General features: G+C 38.3%; 1 protein-coding gene across 6 annotated transcripts in view; it reads left to right on the top strand.

Moving 5' to 3' along the window:
* NALCN (sodium leak channel, non-selective) overlaps nucleotides 1–22454 on the top strand; it is a 240299-nt gene that overhangs the window by 206262 nt on the left and 11583 nt on the right. For 5 of the 6 annotated variants that reach the window (XM_048295893.1, XM_048295892.1, XM_048295896.1 and 2 more), the window contains 16 exons: nucleotides 1045–1136; nucleotides 1298–1420; nucleotides 3894–3950; nucleotides 4343–4463; nucleotides 4565–4696; nucleotides 6478–6645; nucleotides 7774–7878; nucleotides 8576–8682; nucleotides 10638–10758; nucleotides 10842–10940; nucleotides 14397–14490; nucleotides 15024–15130; nucleotides 15524–15598; nucleotides 18346–18465; nucleotides 19463–19531; nucleotides 21692–21840. In XM_048295893.1, the coding sequence (XP_048151850.1) occupies nucleotides 1045–1136; nucleotides 1298–1420; nucleotides 3894–3950; nucleotides 4343–4463; nucleotides 4565–4696; nucleotides 6478–6645; nucleotides 7774–7878; nucleotides 8576–8682; nucleotides 10638–10758; nucleotides 10842–10940; nucleotides 14397–14490; nucleotides 15024–15130; nucleotides 15524–15598; nucleotides 18346–18465; nucleotides 19463–19531; nucleotides 21692–21840 (1739 nt within the window). The remainder of the gene's footprint in view (nucleotides 1–1044; nucleotides 1137–1297; nucleotides 1421–3893; nucleotides 3951–4342; nucleotides 4464–4564; nucleotides 4697–6477; nucleotides 6646–7773; nucleotides 7879–8575; nucleotides 8683–10637; nucleotides 10759–10841; nucleotides 10941–14396; nucleotides 14491–15023; nucleotides 15131–15523; nucleotides 15599–18345; nucleotides 18466–19462; nucleotides 19532–21691; nucleotides 21841–22454) is intronic. The other variant, XM_048295894.1, reaches the window with a different exon arrangement.

Raw genomic sequence — 22454 nt, 5'->3', positions numbered from 1 at the left:
AATGCTGTAACTGCTTTAGAATTATCCTCAAAATAATTGACATGATTATTTCACTGATAGACTTACTGTTTTTGGAATGCTTGCTGAGAGATTCACTGAATCTGCAGACACTGCATTGGGAACACAACGATTGCTACCCAGGACACCTTAAAAAGTGTTAACTCTGAAATTAGACAAATCATTCAGGCTGGCAAAATAGCACTTCAAAATTTCTGATGGAAGTTTAGCAATATTTTCCAAGCAGCAGAACTGTCAGACAAAGGGACAAAGACTAAAAGGGAGAACAGCAATCAAGGATTTCACTGTGGTATAATTTCATGTAGTTAAGTGCATTTTCATTTCTGCAAATTCATATATTTTGTGGATCTCTGTGACAATGAAAAGTCAAGGGGCAATATTAGTCACCCCATTTCCAAACTATCTCAGTCTTTAAAGGTAACTAAAGCAGATGTGGCTTTGCTAGTATACAATAGTAAGGATAACACCCAGCATTACCCCACCAGGGGTGCTTCAAAGACTCACATAACTCAGAACAGTAGTGCTGATTGTTCCCTCCACTCCATGAGCTCAGACAGCATCCTGCCTCGCTCCCTCCCTCTCCCTCAGCCCTGCACTCAGCAGTCACTACCTGTATGATCTGCATGCCTCTCAGCCTGGCAGCCATGCAGCAGGCTTGAGAAGCTGAAAGAGTGTGTAAAGCCTTTTCTTTCCTTGTCTTTGCCCCTAGTAACTTTGATGGTATTCATTCCAGTTCAGAGAGATTGGCTGGACTTACAGGACCTCTGTTTTTTAAGTTAAACGTTAGATTGGATGGAGCCTCAAGCATGAAATTAAAACTGAAATTAACCTTGATGAAAATAAGGAGCCTTGTGCTGTAGATAGAAAATACTGTGCAATATGCTTGACTGAGTTGATGTGTATTACATTTGGAAATAAAGATCTTTCATTTGAATATTTCTATGTAAAATACCATATCTTGCTTTCATCTGAAACATTAAAAAACAACCCTCAGACCTCGATTAAAAGGAATCATTTTGCTTCTAGCACTCCAACACAGTGAGATACAGAAATGCACAGAGAGAAGACAGTGAGATAAAGATGATCCAAGAAAAAAAGGAACAAGCTGAAATGAAGAGGTATTTAAAAATCAAAAGTCTGAGTGCATATTTTCTGTATTAACTACTCTCTGTATGAAGTTAAAAGTATTAAGAGTCAACATGAAAAAAGGAACAAAGTGTAAGGGATAGTTTTGCCAGGCATAATGTGTAACACTTAATAATTTACGTTTTTTCAAAAGGAAAGTCCAGGAGGAGGAGCTGCGAGAGAATCACCCGTATTTCGATAAACCCCTTTTCATAGTTGGCCGTGAGCACAGATTCAGGAACTTCTGCCGAGTGGTGGTACGGGCTCGCTTTAATGCGTAAGTTCATTTCATAGCAACATTGGCTCCAATGGGTGTTTACTTCCATGTCCTTAGAAATCAAGTTCTAACTTGATTTTCATTTACAAGGAAAACTGCATATAGTGTGGTCACCAGACAAGCTGGCAGCCAGTTGTCTGTGGTGTCGTCTTGCTGTTGGAGGAAAGGAAGCAATAAAATGCTGTGTAAGGGCAGATGTGTTTGAGCAGTCTATGATGCTGAGGTGGACAATACTGTGGGGAAACTGCAGGCATGAGCTGAGAGGAAAGGCTAATGTTTCCCACTTTTAGACCTTTGGGAATCAGCTTGCTATTCTCTTCCTGTTCCTCATCATAAGGTGAGAAATTTTTATACACCAACAGTTACTCATAGAACAGAAGGTGAAGAGAAATGAATTGCACCTATGCTCACCCAAATACTCTCTAGCCCATAGTTAGGGACCCAGAATGGAATGGAGAGGTGTTCAGCTGTGGGAGATAATAGGAGAAAAGCTGAAACCTGATGAAAACCAGGAGGACTCAGCAAGTAAGCTGTAGGTATATGTGAGTGTGGCATGTACAAGCCATGTACAAGCAGCTTGATATAAAATCATCTCACAGCTCTTCTTTTAAACCTCTGTCTCTTGCTGGCGCCCTGATTTTAAAAGGTTAATGCATGTCATCTTGCAAAGAGACAGTGTAAGATAGCTCAAGGCTATGAGCTTGGCACTTAGAAGGACTGGTTTCAGCAGCTGCTTTACCACTGATTTTCTCTGTGCCCTTCAACAAATTACTTTTAATTAGCGTAGCAGGATGGTTAGATACTCAGTTTTAACAATACGTGTATTTAAGGTTCTGCCACCTTTGTAGAGACGTGTCCTTGAGTTACATCCCCACTTTTCTATGCAGCTGCTAACTTGATTGTGGTGCACTGGTCCATGAAGCAGTTGCAAATTAAAACAGAAAAACAAAACACACAAACAGTCAATCAAATCCACTTAGCAAGTGGATTGCCTCTTAGCATTGTGGAGTGCCCAGTGGTAACAGGATATTTATGTTAAAACAGTTTAAATAAAATATTTGCAATTACAAGAATAAACTGATTTTCTTAAACAGTCTTTTTTTTCATTTACTTATCCTACCTGCTTTATTTGTTTTCTCATCTAGCTTACCAAGTAAGATATTTTAGATACCTTTTTCAAAATTACAGGATACATATTTTCTTCTAGTAAAAAAGGCTGAGGAATGCTGCTATGTACAATGTAGGGAGAGGCATGAGTCTAAGAAGCAAAAGTCATTGGATTCAGTGGAAAGGCACCTAATCCAGTATGTTCTGTGTACTTACTGGTGTTAAGTGGGTGAACCTGGCCTGTGGAAGATGTTTCTTGTTCTCTTTGTATGTCTTGTGCATTCCTGTAATTCATAACCATGAAATCTGTCTGGTGGTAATTCCTCAAGTGTGTTCAGTCCATTTTTCACTTTAAGCTCAGCAAGGAAGTATTGGCAATTTCACATCCCGATGGCTAGAGCCCTCCAATGAAATATAGGATATGTCACTGCAGATCCTGTCTTGGCATGATTTCCTGTGGGAGTTGGAAGATAAGTAAAAGTGCCTATAACCAATGGGCCAGGGGAAACTTCTTGGAAAGTATTCTTGTAGCTTCTCCCACAGCAGTCATTCTACTTTGTATGAAATTGATAAATAATTGCTGCAGCAGGAACTTAACTCATGTCACCTAGATACGTGCATATTACTTACAGAGTTGTTCTCACTCTTTGACTGCCTAGTGGTGTTTGGATATGGTAGGTGGAGGACAGCAATTACATGGGAAAATTCAGATACAGAGAATATAAAAATATTAATCAGAAAAAGATTAAAGAAATAATAAAAGACAAGAGCTTGTGGAAGGATTTTTGTGAGAGTGTGTGTGTGTGTATGTGTGTGTGTGTGTGTGTGTGTGTATTTTAACTGGGGATATCATACGATCACAGAGGCATAGAGTGGTTTGAGTTGCAAGGGGCCTTAAGAATCACCTAGTTCCAACCCCTCTGCCTTGGACAGGGACACCTTTCACTAGGCCAGGTTGCTCAGAGCCTCATCCATCCATGGTCCAAGAGGTTTTGAAGTAAATATGAAGAGCATTTTGGTAAATAAAATTTGGTACATAAAATAAAGCAGGTTATCCCCCTTATTCCCAAGAAAATTACAAGATTAAGTCCTTGTTTACAAATTCAAGACCCAAAAAACTGTCAGTTCAAAGAATCTTAGGGGAATTACAGGTATGCAATGAGTTAAAGTGATACTATCTATGTTGATAATATGACTGAAATTGCATAGAATTAAATGAAACTTATACAGACATTTAAAATAAAGACAAGATAAAATGGAGCCTTGATTTTGGACAGAAATTACTTTGAGTTGACGGATGCATGGTATAATTATAATGCAGACAAAAATAAAATGTAAATTACTGTATCTTTTCTTCTTTTTATAGTTCTAAAACAGATCCTGTTACTGGAGCTGTGAAAAATACCAAATACCATCAGCTTTAGTAAGCACTGCAAAAGTAACTTTGCTTGATCACATAAGCCTTCAGTATAAGTGTGTGTGCACACATGCATGGATGTGTGTAAATGTGCATGCACATGTGTATGTCTCTCCCCCCCCCCCACCCCCCCACCCCCCCCCCAAAAAAAAATGTTTTTCTTACTATGGAGTTGTTTGGGGAGAAGGATGAACAGGAAGAAAAATTTTTAATCAAACTTTTCTTCTTCACTTGCATGTAACTCCTCTAGTTTCCTACATGTTTCTGAAATACTGAAATCTTTGACACAGCTCAATTTATTTTTCATAGGAAAGCACTTAACTGTAGTGTAGGCACAAAACAGGTACACAGAGCTCTGGGCATTTCTGTAATGGCACTTCCTTATGTATCGTTCACAGTGACTTGCTGGGTTTGGTTACTTACCTGGACTGGGTCATGATTATTGTTACGATATGCTCCTGCATTTCCATGATGTTTGAATCCCCTTTTAGAAGAGTTATGCATGCTCCAACACTCCAGGTACTGCCACCGAATCATTTTACAATTATTGAACCCCAGTCACCTTGCTTTTCTCCACTGCCTATTCCTAAACTATGATTGTTCTCTGCTTTGATTTTCAGATTGCTGAGTATGTTTTTGTAATATTCATGAGTATTGAGCTTAATCTGAAGATTATGGCAGATGGCTTGTTCTTTACACCAACAGCTGTCATTAGGGACTTTGGAGGAGTTATGGACATATTTATATATCTTGTAAGTTTCTATATTTATTGAAGTTTGTTGTGACATTCTTAATTTTTATATATTTGGTTATATAAATGTTTAGTAGTGTGAAAAGGTTTGGCTCTGTACTATGATACAAATGCAGTAGTGTACTTTGTGTTCAGACACCATTGTTTTCATGTGCAGTCCTATCAGTTATCTGTACAAATACTTGTTTAGACGTCTAAAAATACACTGATGTGATAAACACCTGGCAACTTAGTGTGGGGTCATTGTATGGCCCCTTTTAATTCTTTTATTTGTTGATATGTTTTTACTATCAGATCTGATGTTCCTTCAGAGTAAATTCAAGATCTCTGACATTGCTTCAGCATTTTTATGCAGGAGAATCTTTATTTTACCTGTTTCATAGATACTAGTTGCTTCTTCCCCTCTCAACAATATTCCTGCTTTACTGAAGGTGTTTCAAAAGCCTTTACCATTTGACAGAGGGCACATCTTTGTTGCTGGTATTGCTGTAGAAGAAAGCAAAGCAACATTTTTCTATATCCTATATCTATCAGTCGTGGTTCTCAGGGAAAAGTTTCTCAATAGTGCCCTTTTTTTCTGGGAAATCTCTTGCATTTAAATACAAGAGGATGGTGTCCATTTCCTCTTCACCTATGACAGTAAACACCACAGAATGTGTCAAAAACTGTGCTCAGTATAATAGAGTATGAAATAATTTCTAACTGAAGAAATTACTGAGAAAAATGGCTTTGATGGATTTAGATTAAATCTTTCAGAGATTAATCCACCAGGCAGATGTGCTGCATAAAATTTGTCATGACCAATTTGTATCAAAGATTCCATTGTTAGCATAAATAAAAATATGCATACTTGTACAAAACCCTGTGCAAACTGTAGTATGCACAATTCCTATGTGCTTTAGTTCCTTGAAATCTCTCTGAATCCCTCTGCTTGTCTGAAGGAAAATCTAGGTGGTGTAGTTTGGATATTCCAAATGTGACTGTGGTGATGTTAAAAGAATGTGGAAGAAAGTCAGAAGCACTGGCAAGTCTGTTTGTTTTGGTGGGGTGGCTGTCTTTTAATTTTTTTTTTTTTTTAATTATATTCTGTTTTAAATCATTGGTGATATCATCTTGATCCTTCATTTTTTTGTGCACTTACTTCTTTGTCATACTCTCACCTCTGTCCCCCTATAATAACACTGGCTTTTAAAAAACAAGAAGCACTTAAGAGACTTTAAATCAATAACCATTTGTCAGAGATTGTTCAGGCTACGTGACACAACTATGCTGTTTGAAAACACTTTCAAATACATAACATTCGTGTGATGAAACCACATGGTGATAAAACCGCTTATGCCTGTAACAATGTAGTAGGAAAAACTGTCAGGAAAACTGTTAACAGACTTTCCAGGTGAGGATTTCTCAGTTTCAGGGTAGAATGTCTGAAATGAGAAGGAGGGAGAGGCATAATGCTGCCTGCTCCAAGAATATAGTTTGTGTCCGTCTTTTAAATCAGCCTAATTTATTTTTCCTTTGGGAACTACTCCATCTGATTAAGATTATAAAACAGATTTTGAGTCAAAGGGGGAGACAAAGACAAGCTGATGTCCATTAGTTAGGACAATAAGCCAGGGCATAAGAGAGCTAAGTCCTTTTTGTAAAAAAGATTTTTTTTTGCCTTATTCTTTCCTCTAATTTTAAGATAGAGAAGTGCTCTTTGACCTTCTGTGCTGTGTCTATGCCAGGTAAGACATTGTAAGCCTGATCCTTCTTTGCCTCTTCCTGTCCTGTTACCCCCAGGTGAGTTTGATATTCCTGTGCTGGATGCCTCAGAACGTCCCTGCCAAATCTGGAGCTCAGCTCCTAATGGTGCTCCGCTGCCTCCGACCTCTTCGAATTTTCAAACTGGTCCCTCAGATGAGGAAGGTGGTGCGAGAGCTGTTTAGTGGCTTTAAGGAAATTTTTTTGGTATGTGCCAATTTTTTTTTCTTGTAAAAATGTATGAAGGTGTAATAAGTTAATATTTTGATATAAAATTCATGCTTTCTGTTCTTTTCACTGCTGTTGTCTGTTTATATTTCATTGTGGCTGTCACTGCAAATGACCACACAACAGGCTAAAAATTAGAATATAAGTAACTCATACTGAATAAAGCTGCTGTAATAATTCTTTTATAAATTATATTACTTGCTTAGCATACATTTGGTCATAATTACATAGGACTACTGAAAAAAAATCTACCTCTTATTCACAGTTCTAGTTGGTCAAGAAAGATGAGTAGTAGTGGATGGCAGCTCTGCAAGAACAAAAGTAAACCTGGTTTCTGAGCTGCAGATCTCTACCTTCAAGTTTTTTGAGAGGCAGCCAAAAACAATACAGTTGTTCATTACATCTTTTTTGTTATTATTATGATCATGGTCATGCACTTACAGTAATAAGAACAACAATGGAGTCTCCAATTGCTTGATCAGAACATAATCTATTGTCTTGGGACCCTATGTGATATTGGGCAGCCTAAGCAACAGCCATTTTATTCCTTAACAGAATGCTTTACTAGGTCAGGTTGTTATAAAACACTAAGCTACAGAATACTTGTAGACAGCAATAGAACAAGGACAAAAAGTAAAAAGCTAGTGGGCATTCCATAGATACTGTATTCTGTTAAAGATATTTACATTTTAATTTGCCCATGCTTATCTTTATTGGAGCTATCCTGGAATTAAATACCCAACAACGGCTTAATCAGCTTAATTAGCCTGAATCAGCAAAACAGAAGCAGCACATATGCAAGTACTCAAACAATGTATTTAAAGTGAGTGGCAATTCTTATGCATACAGAATTTAGCAAGGTAGTACACTGAGTGCAAGAAAGCTTTCATCCTTATCTGCAATTCTTAGATCCTATGTTAAAAATAAGACTAATATAACACAGCACCTGGTTACTGGATCAGAACCTAAAGTAACATGTCTGTTACAAAAGCCGTATCTCCAGGTTTATGCCACAAAACAATCCTCCCTGCAGTTCACCAAGGGAGCTGATCTTCTTCTTCAAGTCTGCAGAAGAAGAGGTTGACAAGTACAACTTCATTTTTACAGGTTTCTATTCTTTTGCTGACATTAATGCTTGTTTTCGCAAGCTTTGGAGTGCAGCTATTTGCTGGAAAACTGGCTAAATGCAATGATCCTCACATCATCTCTAGGGTAAGAACTGCTTTTCTGCTTCCAAATAATGGTACTTTGTGCCATTTTTGCCTGCTGGGGAAAGCAAGTGGGGCAATCAGAGCTATCATATGAGAAACAGAGATCTTGGGCTCTTTCTTCTTCAGAAGCAGGATGATGGAGGGAAAGGTGATAGAGGAGTCAGCAACTGAGGGTAAGGATGGGTTTCCACATAAAAAGTAAAGCAGGTCCAAATATTGGAGACTGTCTTAAAAAAAAATTGTCAAATGAATGCCATGTTATCTGCAAAAGACTGGCTGGCACATGGAATTAATCATGGAAAATGACACCTTTGCATTCCTAGGTCCGCAACTGAAAAACAGGTTAGACTGCTAGAGGTCTACATCACTGGGGATGCCATGTGGGTTACATGGAGAAAGTTAACTGTGTTTCTTACTTCATTTGGAGAAATATCATCATCACCTAGGGAGCAGTGGTCTTTAGGAAAGAGGTGAAAGGCTACGTAGTCTTGCAAATTGTACAGCACTGTCAGTCCTGAAGGAAAGATGTATTTCTCATGTGGGTAAAGGTCCATGACTATTAATCACAGACTTATAAATAACCCTTCATTTCTGTGTATATTGCTTTCCCATCGTGGCAAATGTGCTATTTATGCTGCCATGTTGGCATCTCTCACAGGGTTCTGTTTAATCTCAGTCTGTGGTTTATTTCACTATAGGAAGATTGTCATGGCATCTTCAGAATAAATGTAAGTGTTTCCAAAAATCTCAATTTAAAGTTAAGACCTGGAGAGAAAAAGCCTGGATTTTGGGTGCCACGAGTCTGGTGAGTTGCTACACTTTGGCCTGTCTTTCTTCAAAAATGCAGCTGTTGGTGTAGAAAAATGGTTCAAATGTGATGACATCAAATTACTTGTGGAGGGGTTTTATTGTAACTCAAATGACATTAAGTGTAAAAATTCTGGCATATTTAGTAAAAAGCCAGAAATATGAAATTTTCCAGACTTAACTTCCACTTCATAAACAGAAAGGAAGAAAAAAAACCTGCTAGGTACTGAACCTATATAGGAATTAGATTTGATTTGGTTATTATTACAGCAGGAGCTATTTTCTTGAAAAGTATCATCACTTAGTTGTTCTTTAGGACTATTATGAAGGCATCCTGAGAGCCATAAAGCAACAATAGAACCTAAGAATAGATAGGAAAAGATGGGAAGAAAAAGAAATGGAAATCAACCTGCCTACAGCTACCCATAAAAACAAATGATCATATCATGTCTAAAAACAGCCTTTCTCTTCTATGGCCATCAACCATGCCAGCTAGCAGTTTCTTTTTTTTTCCAGTGCAGGGAATCCTTGTGGTCTATCTGGTGCAGAAGTGCAGTCAAAATTATTTAAAAGCTAATGTATGTTTTTGATTAGTGTTCTGATGAAGTCCATTTAATATTTTCCAACACCTGAACAGGCAAAACTCACTCTTTTTAATTATTTATATTTTTCACTTGGTTGGCATTTTGCAAAATCAGCTTAACAGCTACAATTATTTTAATTTGCCATGTCTGTGGATAAAGAATGTACCAGCAGTGGTAGATTCAGAGCCACCCTACACTAATGAAATAGTATGCTGTGATTTGAACAGTCAGTGAAACTCTGACATCTGCAGAAGTCTTTGTTTCTGTATACTTCAGAAAAATTCTTCCTCGAGTAAGCAAATCCAATCCTGTTCAGCTTGATCCAGAAATAAGCAAAAACCGTCTTAATCAGCATAACTGTAAACTTTGGGGAATGCTTTGTTATTGCAGAAAAATGTTTTACCGCAAAGAAATTTATACCACCTGTTGGTTGTCAGGCCAGATTTTCAAGAGCCAGATCTTAATATAAGGACTGCATTAAAAAGAAGTATCTACATCTGAGAGTTCTCTTTTCACCGAATGGTTGGATTCCAGAAGCACCAAATACTTAATAACTCTTCTGGAATACAACTATTTACCTTATAAACTGTCGAAAACTCATTGGGCTCCTTGGATTATCTGGCTCAGATTGTAGAGGCAGAGCAAAGTGCTAACCTAGCCCAAAGAGAGTACTTTTAATGTTAAGCTGGAAACATTGTCTTGAATCTCAACTGATAAAAAAGGTCAGAGCAGATGGTATAGGAAAGCCAAGAAGATGTGACATCCTCTCAGTAAGTTTTGCTTTATACTATCAGTTCCTCGTGATAATGAAATAGAGAACAGCATTTTCTAAACCATCTCACTGACCTTGGAGTCCAGATCTTTTATGCGTGTTAGAGAATTATCTCCTGCAGGTAAATTTATTTTAGAATCTGGCCAATGCCATCAGATCGATTGTTTTCTTGAATTCTGTATTTTTCTTATGTCACTGGCAAAAGCATTAAAATGCAGCAACATAGAGTCAATAGAATGGTTTGGATTGGAAGGGATCTTAAAGATTCTCTAGCTTCAACCCCCGTGCCATGAGCAGGGACACTTCCCACTACACCAGGTTGCTCAAAGCCCCACCCAGCCTGGCCTTGAACATGTTATAAGCTTTACTACTGTGAGTCAGATTCTGAGTAAGAAAACAAAACATACACAGGGATCTAAAAAGTTATGCTTTACATATTTATTGCTGTTGCTATTGTTTTCTTATTCCTGATATGAAACTTTGATATGTTTCAGAGGTTTCACGCCAACTTTGCAAGTGTTAGACTATGAAGAATCAAGGTAAGAAATAGAACAACTTTACTGCTGAAGTTACACCTATTTGTGTACTGCATTTCAGGGCAAATCCTCGGAATTTTAATTTTGACAATGTGGGCAATGCAATGCTGGCACTATTTGAAGTTCTTTCGTTAAAAGGCTGGGTGGAAGTCAGAGATGTTATTATTCATCGTGTCGGTCCGGTAAGGAAACGCATCAGAGTCTTTTAATTCTACAACAAATAACTATGAATTTTTTTGACTATTACTTATTTTTGTCTATTCAGATCCATGGAATCTACATCCATGTTTTTGTATTCCTTGGCTGCATGATTGGACTGACCCTTTTTGTTGGAGTTGTCATCGCTAATTTTAATGAAAACAAGGTACTAAGTGAGGTGGTTTATTCTGAGTGAGGGGGGTTTATTGAGTGGAGAACTGGCTCTGTAAGAAATCTGAAACTGGTATTATGCTGTCTACGTTACCTGATAAGGCTGTCTTTAGTACTGCCTTACCAATCTTACATTTTGCGAGACTGCAAATATGGCTTCAGATACACTTGTTCCATACTTGCTACAAAATTGAAGCCTGTGATGACAGCAATCCATCACACACTCTAACAAAGCTGTTAGAGTTTATTTATAGTGCAGCTGTGCTGCTAGATGGAGATTGAACATAAAGCAAGATGTATTTACAGATGCAGCTGTTTAGCTTGATGTAGGCACACGTGGTGGCAGATAAAAAGACATATTATGCTTCCATGTGTTGCAACTAAGGGGTCTCTTTAGAACCCTCCCATTGCAGTATTTCAGATCCAAAGTAAAGCTGAGTGGCTTTTTCCTTACAAACAGCAGAGTACATTGTAGAAATAATTGTCCATCACTCAAATAAAAAGGTAGCTAGTGTTCTAGGCAAGTTCACATGGGCTTTTTGGATTACCCTGAAAAGGAGAAAAACCTGCCCCCAGAGGAATTGTTTCCCAGCAGCTCATGTCTACACTTGTTAAAAGGTAGAATCCTCTGGATGGGACTGCTGCACATACACTGCACAACCTTTAATCTGAGGGTTTTTTCTGAGCCTATTATGGTGCCTCTGAGGCATCAAGACAAAATTATTAATTTTTTTCATCTTTCAGTTCAAGCTCACAAAAATAATGAGATAGGATATTTTTATCACTTGTGGCATGGGAGGGAAAGGATGATTACACGCTGTGAGGTGTGGAGATGTGTGACAGCCCAGTGTGCTCGTGCTGGAGCTGGGTGCTGGCTATGGCCCTGACCTGAGCTCAGCAGCAAACACAGCAGTTGAGTTTGTCCATCAGGGAAACCACTTCACTCCTTCTGGAAAGGAGCCAAGCAGCACTTTACAGTGCATTAATGTGGGCAAGCAGGGCATCATGAAATGGGGTCAAGAAGATTGTGAGCCAAAAAAATTGCCTAAAATCTCTCCTGTTCTGAATGTATTTTTATGTTTGCGTAATTTTGGTGAGATGAAGTGCAGTCATTCCTGTTAAAATGTATCTGTTCTAAAGAACAAGGAGCAATGTGCTAATAATTTTTTTTCTTCTTCACTAAATTTTGACTGGTGAATTAACAAAACTGAAATTTCTACAGTATGAGAATTCCACTGGATTTTTATAGATGCTTTTGTCACTTCTTGTACAGCTATGCAATATTACTCTTCCTTCAAATTTGTCAATACACAGATGAATACAAAAAGCTTTATGCTTTTTGTCCTTGCTCACTAGTAACAGTTCCCTGTAAATTACACTGAACAGGCGCATCAGGCAGTATTTCTATAGAATTCACATGATACTTAAAGTATAAGTCTTTCATATGTTCTGGTTCAGCTTCTTCAGTTGTTTCTTAGTAACTGGCAGTGGCATGTAATGTTTGTTTTTCTTTCTTTTTTCTTGACTTCTTGTTACTTTTTATGTATTTACTATAGGGAAAAGAAAATGTTTTCAGATTTGAGTTGAAAAGATTAATGTTAATTAAGTGGGCAAGAGTTTCAACCCAATTAATATTCAAATAGAGTGAAGAAATGCCCAGAAACTAAAAAGAAGATTGTAGAGAGATGGCTGGCAACTAGCCCAGAGAGTGAGAGCAAAACAATCCACAGTGTGAGATTAGGTTGCATTTTCTTAAAACTAGTTGCTTGACCAATATATTAGTGTTTAAAGTAGATATTTTCTTTAGAAATTTCATGGCTGATATATGGTTAGAACAATTACAGGAGTTGTTGACAAGGATCGGAGTTGGACAATTACTGAATAAACTATTTTACATGAGAACAAATTTCTAAATTTTCTAAAAAGAAAAAATATTATAATTTCAGATATGCTCTAGTTTTTCATATGAGTTGGAACTGCAGCTGTAGAAATGCTGGACTGGCAAGTACTGCAGCAAGCTCTTGGCTGTGTCCTTGGTTGTACCAGTGACTGGGCAATAGCCCAAATTATTCCAACCCCCAGCCCCATTTTAATTCCCACCTATCACTTGTCACAGCTCCCAAGTTCCAGGATTTCAGTCAGCAGTGAAGATGTGATCAACTAAAATATTAGCTAGCACTTTGAGCTGAAGTCCAAATGCAAGCACAGCTCCTCCAGCCCTAGATCTGCTTGCAGTGCTCTGCTCTGTGGTTCCCTTATGATGATCCTGCTTGTAGAACTGGCAGTTTCTGAGCAACAAAGCAATTTGGCACCATTATTTCTAGATTTTACAAAAGTCCACTCTTTTTTGCCACCTTTTGTCTTGTTTGCTGTGAAGGCTCTCCAAGAATATAAACCAGACATGCTCATTGAGGTGTTGTCTTTTAATCTGTGTTTCTAAATGGTGTCTTTTGGGGTTGACAGGAATAACCAGCATCTTTACATCTGTCACTTTGTCCACACTGTGTTGGAAGGCACCTCTTCCCAGGGTACCATCTAGGAACACAGCTCTATAAAGAGATTATGATCACTAAGAGGACGAAATCCTGACCTTATCAGTTGCACAGCCAGCCACAGTTCCAGCATCTACACAAGCCTATGCCCAGCAAGCCCCAAAGATCACACCAGCCCTCACCCAGCTCAGTGCGGCTCTTTTCTGACTGGGACAGGAGCCAAGTGTCTGGGAGACAGGCTTTTGACATTTACCTTGAAAAGGTCTCCTTTGTTTTTGTAACTCTACAATCCTTCTATGAGATTTTACAGTTCTCTGAAGTGATAAGGAACTTACTTTGCTTTGAAGGTCATTTTAGATAACATTGAATTGTGTTTGAAGTTTGCTATGTTATGTGAACATTTACACGCATTACTACCACCCGCACTAAAGGTGTGTCTTCACTTCTCTTTGAGCTTCCTCTGTGGAGAACTCTTGTAGATTCATAGCATACTATTATTTTATTTCAATTACACCCCAAGCAGAAGAGCTGTGGAGAGCAGCGGTGGTGTCCTGGAGGGCTCCTTCCCTGAAGAAACTGTAGTAGCACTAGCAAGCCACAGGATTTTCTGCTGCAAAGTCCAGACAAAATCCACCATTCTGCTTCCTGGCAAATGACATTCAGTCAAATGGAAGACCTCCTGCAGTGTTTCACTGCCCACACTGGGCTGCTGCTACACAGGGCAGCAACTGTGCCTGCTGAGTTGAGTCTCAGAAACTCACAGCTAATGCATCCAGAAATCCTCTTGAGTAACAGCTGATACTTCAGACTTCTTTCCCCAAACAGTGTGTTATTTAAGGGAAGTTGTGTATGTAACTTTATCTCAGCCACCAAGGAGAATGTTGTTTTCATGTTGCAGTGTTGAACACTCTAGCTGTTAAATGACAAAAGCTTTTATATGCTTCTCTTTGTATATTAAGGGGACAGCTTTACTGACTGTAGATCAGAGACGATGGGAGGATCTGAAAAGCAGACTGAAGATAGCGCAACCTCTTCATCTCCCACCTCGTCCGGGTATCAAAGATATTTTGATTTTATTCATGTTGAGCCCTAGTGTTCGTAATTCCCCAGGAGTCTGCAATTCAAATTAAAACTGTAATCGTGAGGCCACTAGGAGGTTGTGCATAAGTTAATGTGGAAACAGGCTCCAACTACAGATCTCTCCATAAGGCTATTAAAATCAACCCAAAAAAGGTTGTGCTTCGATGGTTTTAGGATAAGCCTTAATGAAAAAATGAATTTCTAAATGAAAAATATTTGCAGTTGGCTGTAATGATATGAATGGAATGTATTAACCTGACAGCAGTTGAATGATGCACTTGCCGTAAAAGTACCAAAGCTTTCATGCAACACTGGTGTTCAGTATTTGAAATTATATGTTCAGAAGCCCTGTTTGATATGGAAAATTGTGTCAGAAAATTAGAAATGTATTTTGAAAATGGGAAAGGATTATTTTGCCTCTAATGAACATGGAAAATATGTCAAGAAATAAGGGGGAAATGTCATTTTGTATTTTAGCTCTCCTCCTCAAACTCTTTCTTTTTCAGATAACGATGGCTTTAGAGCTAAGATGTATGATATAACTCAGCATCCATTTTTTAAGAGAACTATTGCTGTACTTGTTCTGGCCCAGTCTGTGTTGTTATCAGTTAAGGTAATTGTGTCTCTTTTAAACGTTTCATTACAGTAGTACAGCATGTGTTGCACATTTCCTAACACCAATTAATGATCAGTTGAGCCATTAGTGTGGTGAATGCGAGGAAACATGATTCCTAGATACAGCAATCTCTGTTGGCATAGATCACTGTAGATTAATTGTAATGTGGAGCTGAGTCAATTTCTGCCTTTTTGTAGTGTTGTCCACTGTTTTTAATTTCTAATTAAGCTGTAAACCTGAGAGAGTACACCGAGATGCCATTCCTGTCTGAGTATATTTTAAAGTGAAATCTATTCATAACAAAACCCTCAAGAAAAGTTAAGGCAGTGAAGAGGCATTTATTCTGTTTAACAGCTATTCTTCTATGAATGGATTATGTTTGCTTTTCAGTGGGATGCTGCAGATCCAGTGACTGTGCCTTTAGCAACAATGTCTGTTGTTTTCACCTTCATTTTTGTCCTTGAGGTAAAGTAGTATATTTATGACTTCTTGAGATTAAGACTTGTATTTATATATTTCATTTTGTCTTTAGGGATGCTTCTCATTCTTCACAGTGGTGTTTATTTCTGAATGTGTACATTCAGGGTTCTCCGTGTCACTTGTCTTTAAACATGTAAGAAGAAACTTTTAATGTGTTATAGTCATACTTCTCTACAACCTTGAGCTTTGTGTCTTTTGATATATATTCAAGTCTGAGTATTTAACAGTGTGCTTTGGTGAACCCAGTGAACTCTTTTCTTGCAGAACATCTCATGTTACCTTCCCTCCATACAACAAAAGGTCTATGTTGTCTAATGGAAGTTCTGCTTCATTCATTTATGTTTTTCCTGATGTGTTCCCCACTATTCTGTAGCTGTGAAAAAATCAAACCTTTCTCCATTTTGTTTTAAGTATCGTACTTCATTTTAATATCTTTTAATAAGCTGCACCCCAGCTCCAGTATTGTCTATCTTTTGTTGCACAAGTCTGGCTCCTGTGTGGTAGCAGCTCTCTATCTATGAGAATATTGTTACTACGATCTCTGCAAGGTGTATTTAGCCTATTTTCATAAGACTGGAATCTAATGATTTAAACACATTTTGAAAAATGTATATTTTTTAATGTATAAGGATATCCATAGTGTAACAAAGCACACACTTATGATGCTAAAGAAGATGTTTCCTCTGTGGTTAGGTTAGTACACAATTCTTTATAAGTTTTTGGTTGACTACTTTTCTTGTCATTCCCCACTGAATAGCTGACACTGACCACTATCAGAAACAGGATAGTAGACTTTGTTTCCCACTGCTCTAATCCAATATGACAGTTCCTATGTTCCATTGATAGGTTTTGCCAGCAGTGATGAATAAACAATGAAGTGAAGACCTTGTAGCAGCTGTAGCTAGAGTATGTCCATGTTGTTGCTTCTCTTTTCCCTACCCAGGAGAAATCAGTATCTCTGGAGAGACTGTGCAAACACAGAAAAGTTTTATTTGTGTCATACTCAGGCAGGTTTTAATTTACCTAGTAACTATGTCTTTGGAAATACTTTTTTCTCTTATACTGCCAGGGGAAACAAATACACTTCTAGAATTTCAAAGGAACTTTGTCAGAGCCAAGAAAAATTTGTTGGCTGTCTCAACAGGCAAGCTATCACACTGTGAGTGCACACACAATTTATGGAGAGAGGAAGCAGCTTCTTGACCAGGATCTTCCCTAATGCAGCACAGTCTGGTTTCAGAGTCTGCTGTCTGCTTTCTGCATAGCTGATGGTCCCGTGTCCAACCCTACACCTCCTGATTCAGCCTTAAACCTCTACTGCTTACATCCTAAATATGTGGTATAGAAAATAGGAAGAATTTGAAGATCTCACTTTTGTTACCACACTGATGATGACAGAGTAAAGGGAGATGTGATTTTTTTTATTTCCATGGTGTGGTATTCAGTTCAAGTTTATGGACACCTGAAGCTAGGTGTTTAAATTCTACATGTGAGGTAGGTGTTTAAGCTGTTACTGTGATCAAGGGAGGTGAAGGGTGAAATTCAGTTACCTCCACTAGCCACTCCAGAATGCCAGGGATGTTTACAGGTCTTATGTCATCCTTGCAAGTCCCATCCATCCATCCATCTTCAGTTCCCTAGGGCATCTCAGGTGACTGTAAATCTGGTATAAGGAGTCAAGATACCTTAGGTAACTCAAATGATAATTAGAGATTCAGAGACCACATTGTTCACTTTGTAGTCAGGCTTCAGAAAACATTATAAGGTAAAAAGCTAACTGGAAAATCAGCCTTTTACCTCAAGCTAGTGTCTTCTTATATCTGGTTTCATTTTCAGAAATGTTAAATGGCAGGGTTGCAAGGTGGGATGGAAAAAATAATGTAATGAATGCCTGACATTTATAGCCTTTTTATAGTGACTCTTAACCTGCTCTGAGATTTAATACAACTTGTATATGAGAAACTCTTAAGCGTTCCCTTTACATGCATCACTCTACCTTGGTATCTGTTACCTGATGTGACTATTTCTGTAACCATTAGTATCTATTCTTGAGCTTCTCATCTGCATTCCTGTAACCTAAATTGGAAATGTCAAGCACTTTGGAAGCTGTCTTTTACCAGGTACATTGTAAAACGTACTGCCTTTACTGTTCTTAGCTTTTTTTTTTTACATGCTGCTGAGTAGAGATGATTCTGAGTACAGAATATTCCTTAAAGCAAGAAATATTTGCAATATATGAGAGCTTTTTAATTAATCCGAACTGTGGTTGCTGCAGAACACAATTATATTCCTGAGTTCAGATGTGTTTATATCATTTTAGCTTGCTTACAGACAGTTAGCTAGCTAGGATACTGCTAGCTTTTTTAGCTACGTTATTGACATGACTTGTTTAACTTTAAGCTATCTGAAGCCCACATTCACCTCAGCAATCTATACATTAAGCATTAAGTCTGTCTTTGATACTTGATGGAGACAGAGAGACATTTCAGAATGCTGTTCATCCCTTGGTCATCTGTGGTCTTACACAAGTGCCAGTTTTCCTTCATCCAAGGGAAGCTAATATTATCCAGTTAGTGCACGTGGGAATATTTAGCTGATGTGAAATCTACCCCTCATTGTTTGAAACTATTTCATAAAATGGACCCAGTCAAACATTTTGGGGAATGGAAGAGGATCTCATGGCAAGGAATAATCATTTCTTCATTACAAGTTAGAATTTTTTTTATCCGTAGGTCACGATGAAGATTATTGCCATGTCACCTTCTGGCTTCTGGCAAAGCAGAAGAAATCGGTATGATCTCTTGGTGACATCTCTTGGAGTTATATGGGTGATACTTCACTTTGCCTTACTGGTAAGTTATACAAAATGCAATTCCAGTGATTAAAATTATTTTGTCTTTAAGCACCAGCAGTAAGATTGCTGGTATATATCCAGATAAACCTTTGAGAGTTCAATAAGGCTGAAATATGTCTGAAAGAAACTTAAGTTTGATGCTAAGAAGAATGAATCATTGTCTTGGACAATCATGTAGTGCAAAAATTGTCTTACTGGTACAAGTTAGAGTGTGTAAATGTGGTAGAAAACAAGTCTTTTGGAGGGATGTAAGTGAGGAAAGGAAGGAGACTGAAGAGAGTGAGAGTTCTTGCTAACAGTCTTATGAGCATGAAGGAAGAAAGAGGCAAGGTACAGAATACAAACAGGAGCAGAGGACTGGAAGAAGACATAGGTTCAAAATTGCTGAACTAGACAAACCCTCCCAAACCCAACAGCAATTCTATACCACTGGTGTTGGTTAAGGGGCAGTGTTTAATTCAAGAAGACACATGAAGGAGAGCGGAGGAAATCAGCTCTCCCTTCATTTCACATGTTTTTTAAATTTGACTACACTCCTGGTTTCTTTATTTACAGGAGAAGGAGAAGGGGTGGTTGATACTTGTCATCAATCACAAGTTGTCAAAGTCACAACCTTATAACGTCTGCAGGATTCTCTCTTGTCTGCCCCAAGTTCTGTTTGTTTCTGTTCTGTTTTGTGTGACTAGTCATTTTGCCCTGACATTCACAGTTTGCTCAGGGAGCTACTAAGTAGCTTGGAAGGCCTGAGGAGTTTCTGTAACCCAGAAATTGCCTAGATGAATACACTGGGCCTGATGGACATAATTAATAGAGGACTGACGTTTCTTTGGCTTGACGTGTGAGGAGGTTGGGTTTGTGTTCTTTATATTGTTGCTACTAGTTTATGATTTATTTTATATGGGGACTGCCCTACATTACTAAAAAATCAGTTCTTGTGATCTGTTCAAGAGATTCCTGGGGGACCATATATTAAGTCTTCTGTGTTTGTGTTCCAGAATGCATACACGTACATGATGGGGGCATGTGTAATCGTCTTCAGGTTTTTCTCCATTTGTGGGAAGCATGTAAGTACAAATTAGGAACTACAACTATTGCAGTGCTCATGTATAGATTAAAGGACTAGATGCTGTGCATCTCTAGTGAAAATTCTGTAAGGCTCAGTTTTCTAGGAGAAAAAAAAGGAGATTTCAAGCAGCAGTCTCCAACTTTACATGCTGTCTTTAAAATGTCAGGATTTTAAGTATATTGTATAATAGTGCGATGGTTACTGGAAAAGTTAATTTTTTTAAGAAAACAAAATGCAGCTGCAATACTGCAGCTTTTAAAAATGCTCTCTACCATTCTGGACATACACTATGCTACTTTCAGCCCTTTCCATTTCAGTGAGGTGTGATGGGCATGCTCTTTATTTATTTTCGCTGCAAGACTATTGTAGTGGTGGTTGAATGCACTCATTTTGATATGATAGTGCTCTCTTAAAAAAGTTTCTTCCTCCAGACTGCAGGTCTGTGTCTTATGTCTTTACACTGTATGTCTTGTCACAGTAAAGGATTTATATTCAATTTAAAAACAATTTTGGGCCAAGATGTTCTTCTGGAAACACTGGAATGGTGACAAAGCAAGTCACTTCTCAAGTTTACATTTCTTTTGTGTTTGGATTTTCTCTGGTGTAATGGAGAGTAGACTGGCAGAATAAGCATAAGCAGAGAACAAACACATTTATTTAACAAGTGGTGACACTGCATTCCCTTGCTGTAGAACTTCTTAGACTATCCAAATATTTTCTGTGAAGTCTGACATATTAAAGTAAATGATAAAAAGACTGGTGTACTAGGTTGCCAGGGTTAAGAACAGTAAGTCAAAGGGTTTGTTCAGTAAAGATAAAAAGTTTTCTTTCAATCAGACTACACAGAGCCTGTAGAGCCTTGGAAGTCAAATGAAAAATCCTTGCTTCTCCTATGCAACCAGACCAAGTGATTGCCTTCAAAGCTTTCTGATTGATTGTAAAGTTTTTTCACGGTTTTAACCTATTGGTTTGTACTTTCGTGTTACAAACTGTGTCAGTTTCACTAATTTACCTGTCCTGATCCAATGTGATGACTAAAGGTCAGCAGGAATTTGGCACAATTATAAAGAAAAATGACGCCCTCAGTCCCATTAAAGGGAATTTTTCATCGCATCCAGAGTAGTTAAGGGTGTTAGGACAATCTAGGGCAATAAATTTATCAAGAGTAAAATATAAAATATACATGCATGGGAAAGTAATACCTATTATCAAGGACTACAGCCTATGAAATTTTCATAATTATGTTCTCATCTTATGCTCTTTGGCCAACTTTGCAGAATCATAGACTCACAGAGTGGTTTGGGTTGAAAGGGACCCTAGAGATCATCTCGTTCCAACCCCTTTGCCAAGGGCAGAGACACCTTCCACTAGACAAAGTTACTCAAAGCCCCATTCAGCCTGGCCTTGAACACTTCCAGGGATGGGTCATCCTCAGCTTGTTTGGGCGACTTGTTCCTGTGCCTCAGTACCCTCACAGTGAAGAATTTCTTCCTAGTATCAAATCTAAACCTACCCTCTTTCAACTTAAAGCCACTTGCCCTTATTCTGTCACTGCATGGTCTTGTAAAAAGTCCCTCTCCAGCTCCCTTGTCACCCCCTTTTTAGGTACTGGAAGGCTTCTGGAAGGTGTCCCTGGGCTTTCACAAACTTCCATGAGAAATTACTAGCATAAAGAAGCTGTACTGATCTTAAGGAAATCCCCTTCTCTATACATGAAGACAGTCCTTTAGGTAGGCTGCAGTACATGTGGTTTCTGTCTAACAGTTAGGATCACTTTCAGATAAGCCCAGAGTAGTTTACTGCACCACTGTTCATGCATTGCTAATGCTGATACTTCAGGAAAATACTGGTCCTGGAATATTATAGTTGAGCTTATGCTGTACCATCACGGTACTATCCTACACTGTATATCCTATATATACTTCTTGAGGAGCAACATCTTGACCTTGTAAATGAGGGAGATGTGCTGATGTCAATAACAAATAAAAAGCACACACAGTTCAAATCACATTCATAATGTACCATTTTACTGAGCTCATCCATTAATGAATGTGTATAAAGGATTTGTTGTCAAAATGGCAAGTGTAAGAACTGTTTTTCTCTTTTATCTTTGCTTTCCTGAATGCTGTCATGGACTGCTTTTTCTCTGTCCTTCCAGGTGACACTAAAAATGCTGCTCCTGACTGTGGTTGTCAGCATGTACAAGAGTTTCTTCATCATAGTGGGCATGTTCTTACTGCTTCTTTGTTATGCTTTTGCTGGAGTAGTGTTATTTGGTACAGTGAAATATGGAGAGAACATTAACAGGTACAGTATATAGTTCCTACCTCATGGGGAGGTTCTTTAAACAGCCTGAAGAAATCACATTCTGCTAGAGAAGTTTATCTGTGGTAAAAGCCAGACAGATCTGCAGGTCTGGCTGAAGAGTTCTAAACAGAATTTCTGATAGGAGACACGGTCGAGTCCTTGTGCATTGGGCCAAATGACACCTGATCCAACCCAGAGCAGACTGAGAGCTGTTCTTCATTATGCCAGCTGAAATATGCTTCAAAGCAGTACTGTGCTAGCCCACAAGCTGCTGAAACACAGTGTACCTACTGCATCTTATTAGCATCACCCAGGAACAGGATCCATATACCAGGCTGATACAGAAAGGAGACACTTCTTTGAAATGGCTGTTAGCTGGATTATTTCCCAGTCATCATCAGGCTTACAAAAGAAAATGGAGACAGGAAATAGGATCTGGCCTTGAGTTTTCTTTAGATCTCTGATAAAGTGAGCTAAAATACTCAGACCTGAGTATTGAGTGTCTGAGCTAGAGTTCAGTTATTGTATTAAGTCATGAAATAAATATTTCAATGAGCTCATTCAAATAATACTGTAACTATTTTTGGGTTAAAATAGTAGAACAGTAGAAAATG

This window comes from Corvus hawaiiensis, chromosome 2, assembly GCF_020740725.1.
Source record: "Corvus hawaiiensis isolate bCorHaw1 chromosome 2, bCorHaw1.pri.cur, whole genome shotgun sequence".
NCBI classification, from domain to species: domain Eukaryota; kingdom Metazoa; phylum Chordata; class Aves; order Passeriformes; family Corvidae; genus Corvus; species Corvus hawaiiensis.
The sequence above is the reverse complement of the archived record's forward strand: the minus strand, read 5'-3'. Positions and strand labels throughout refer to the sequence as shown.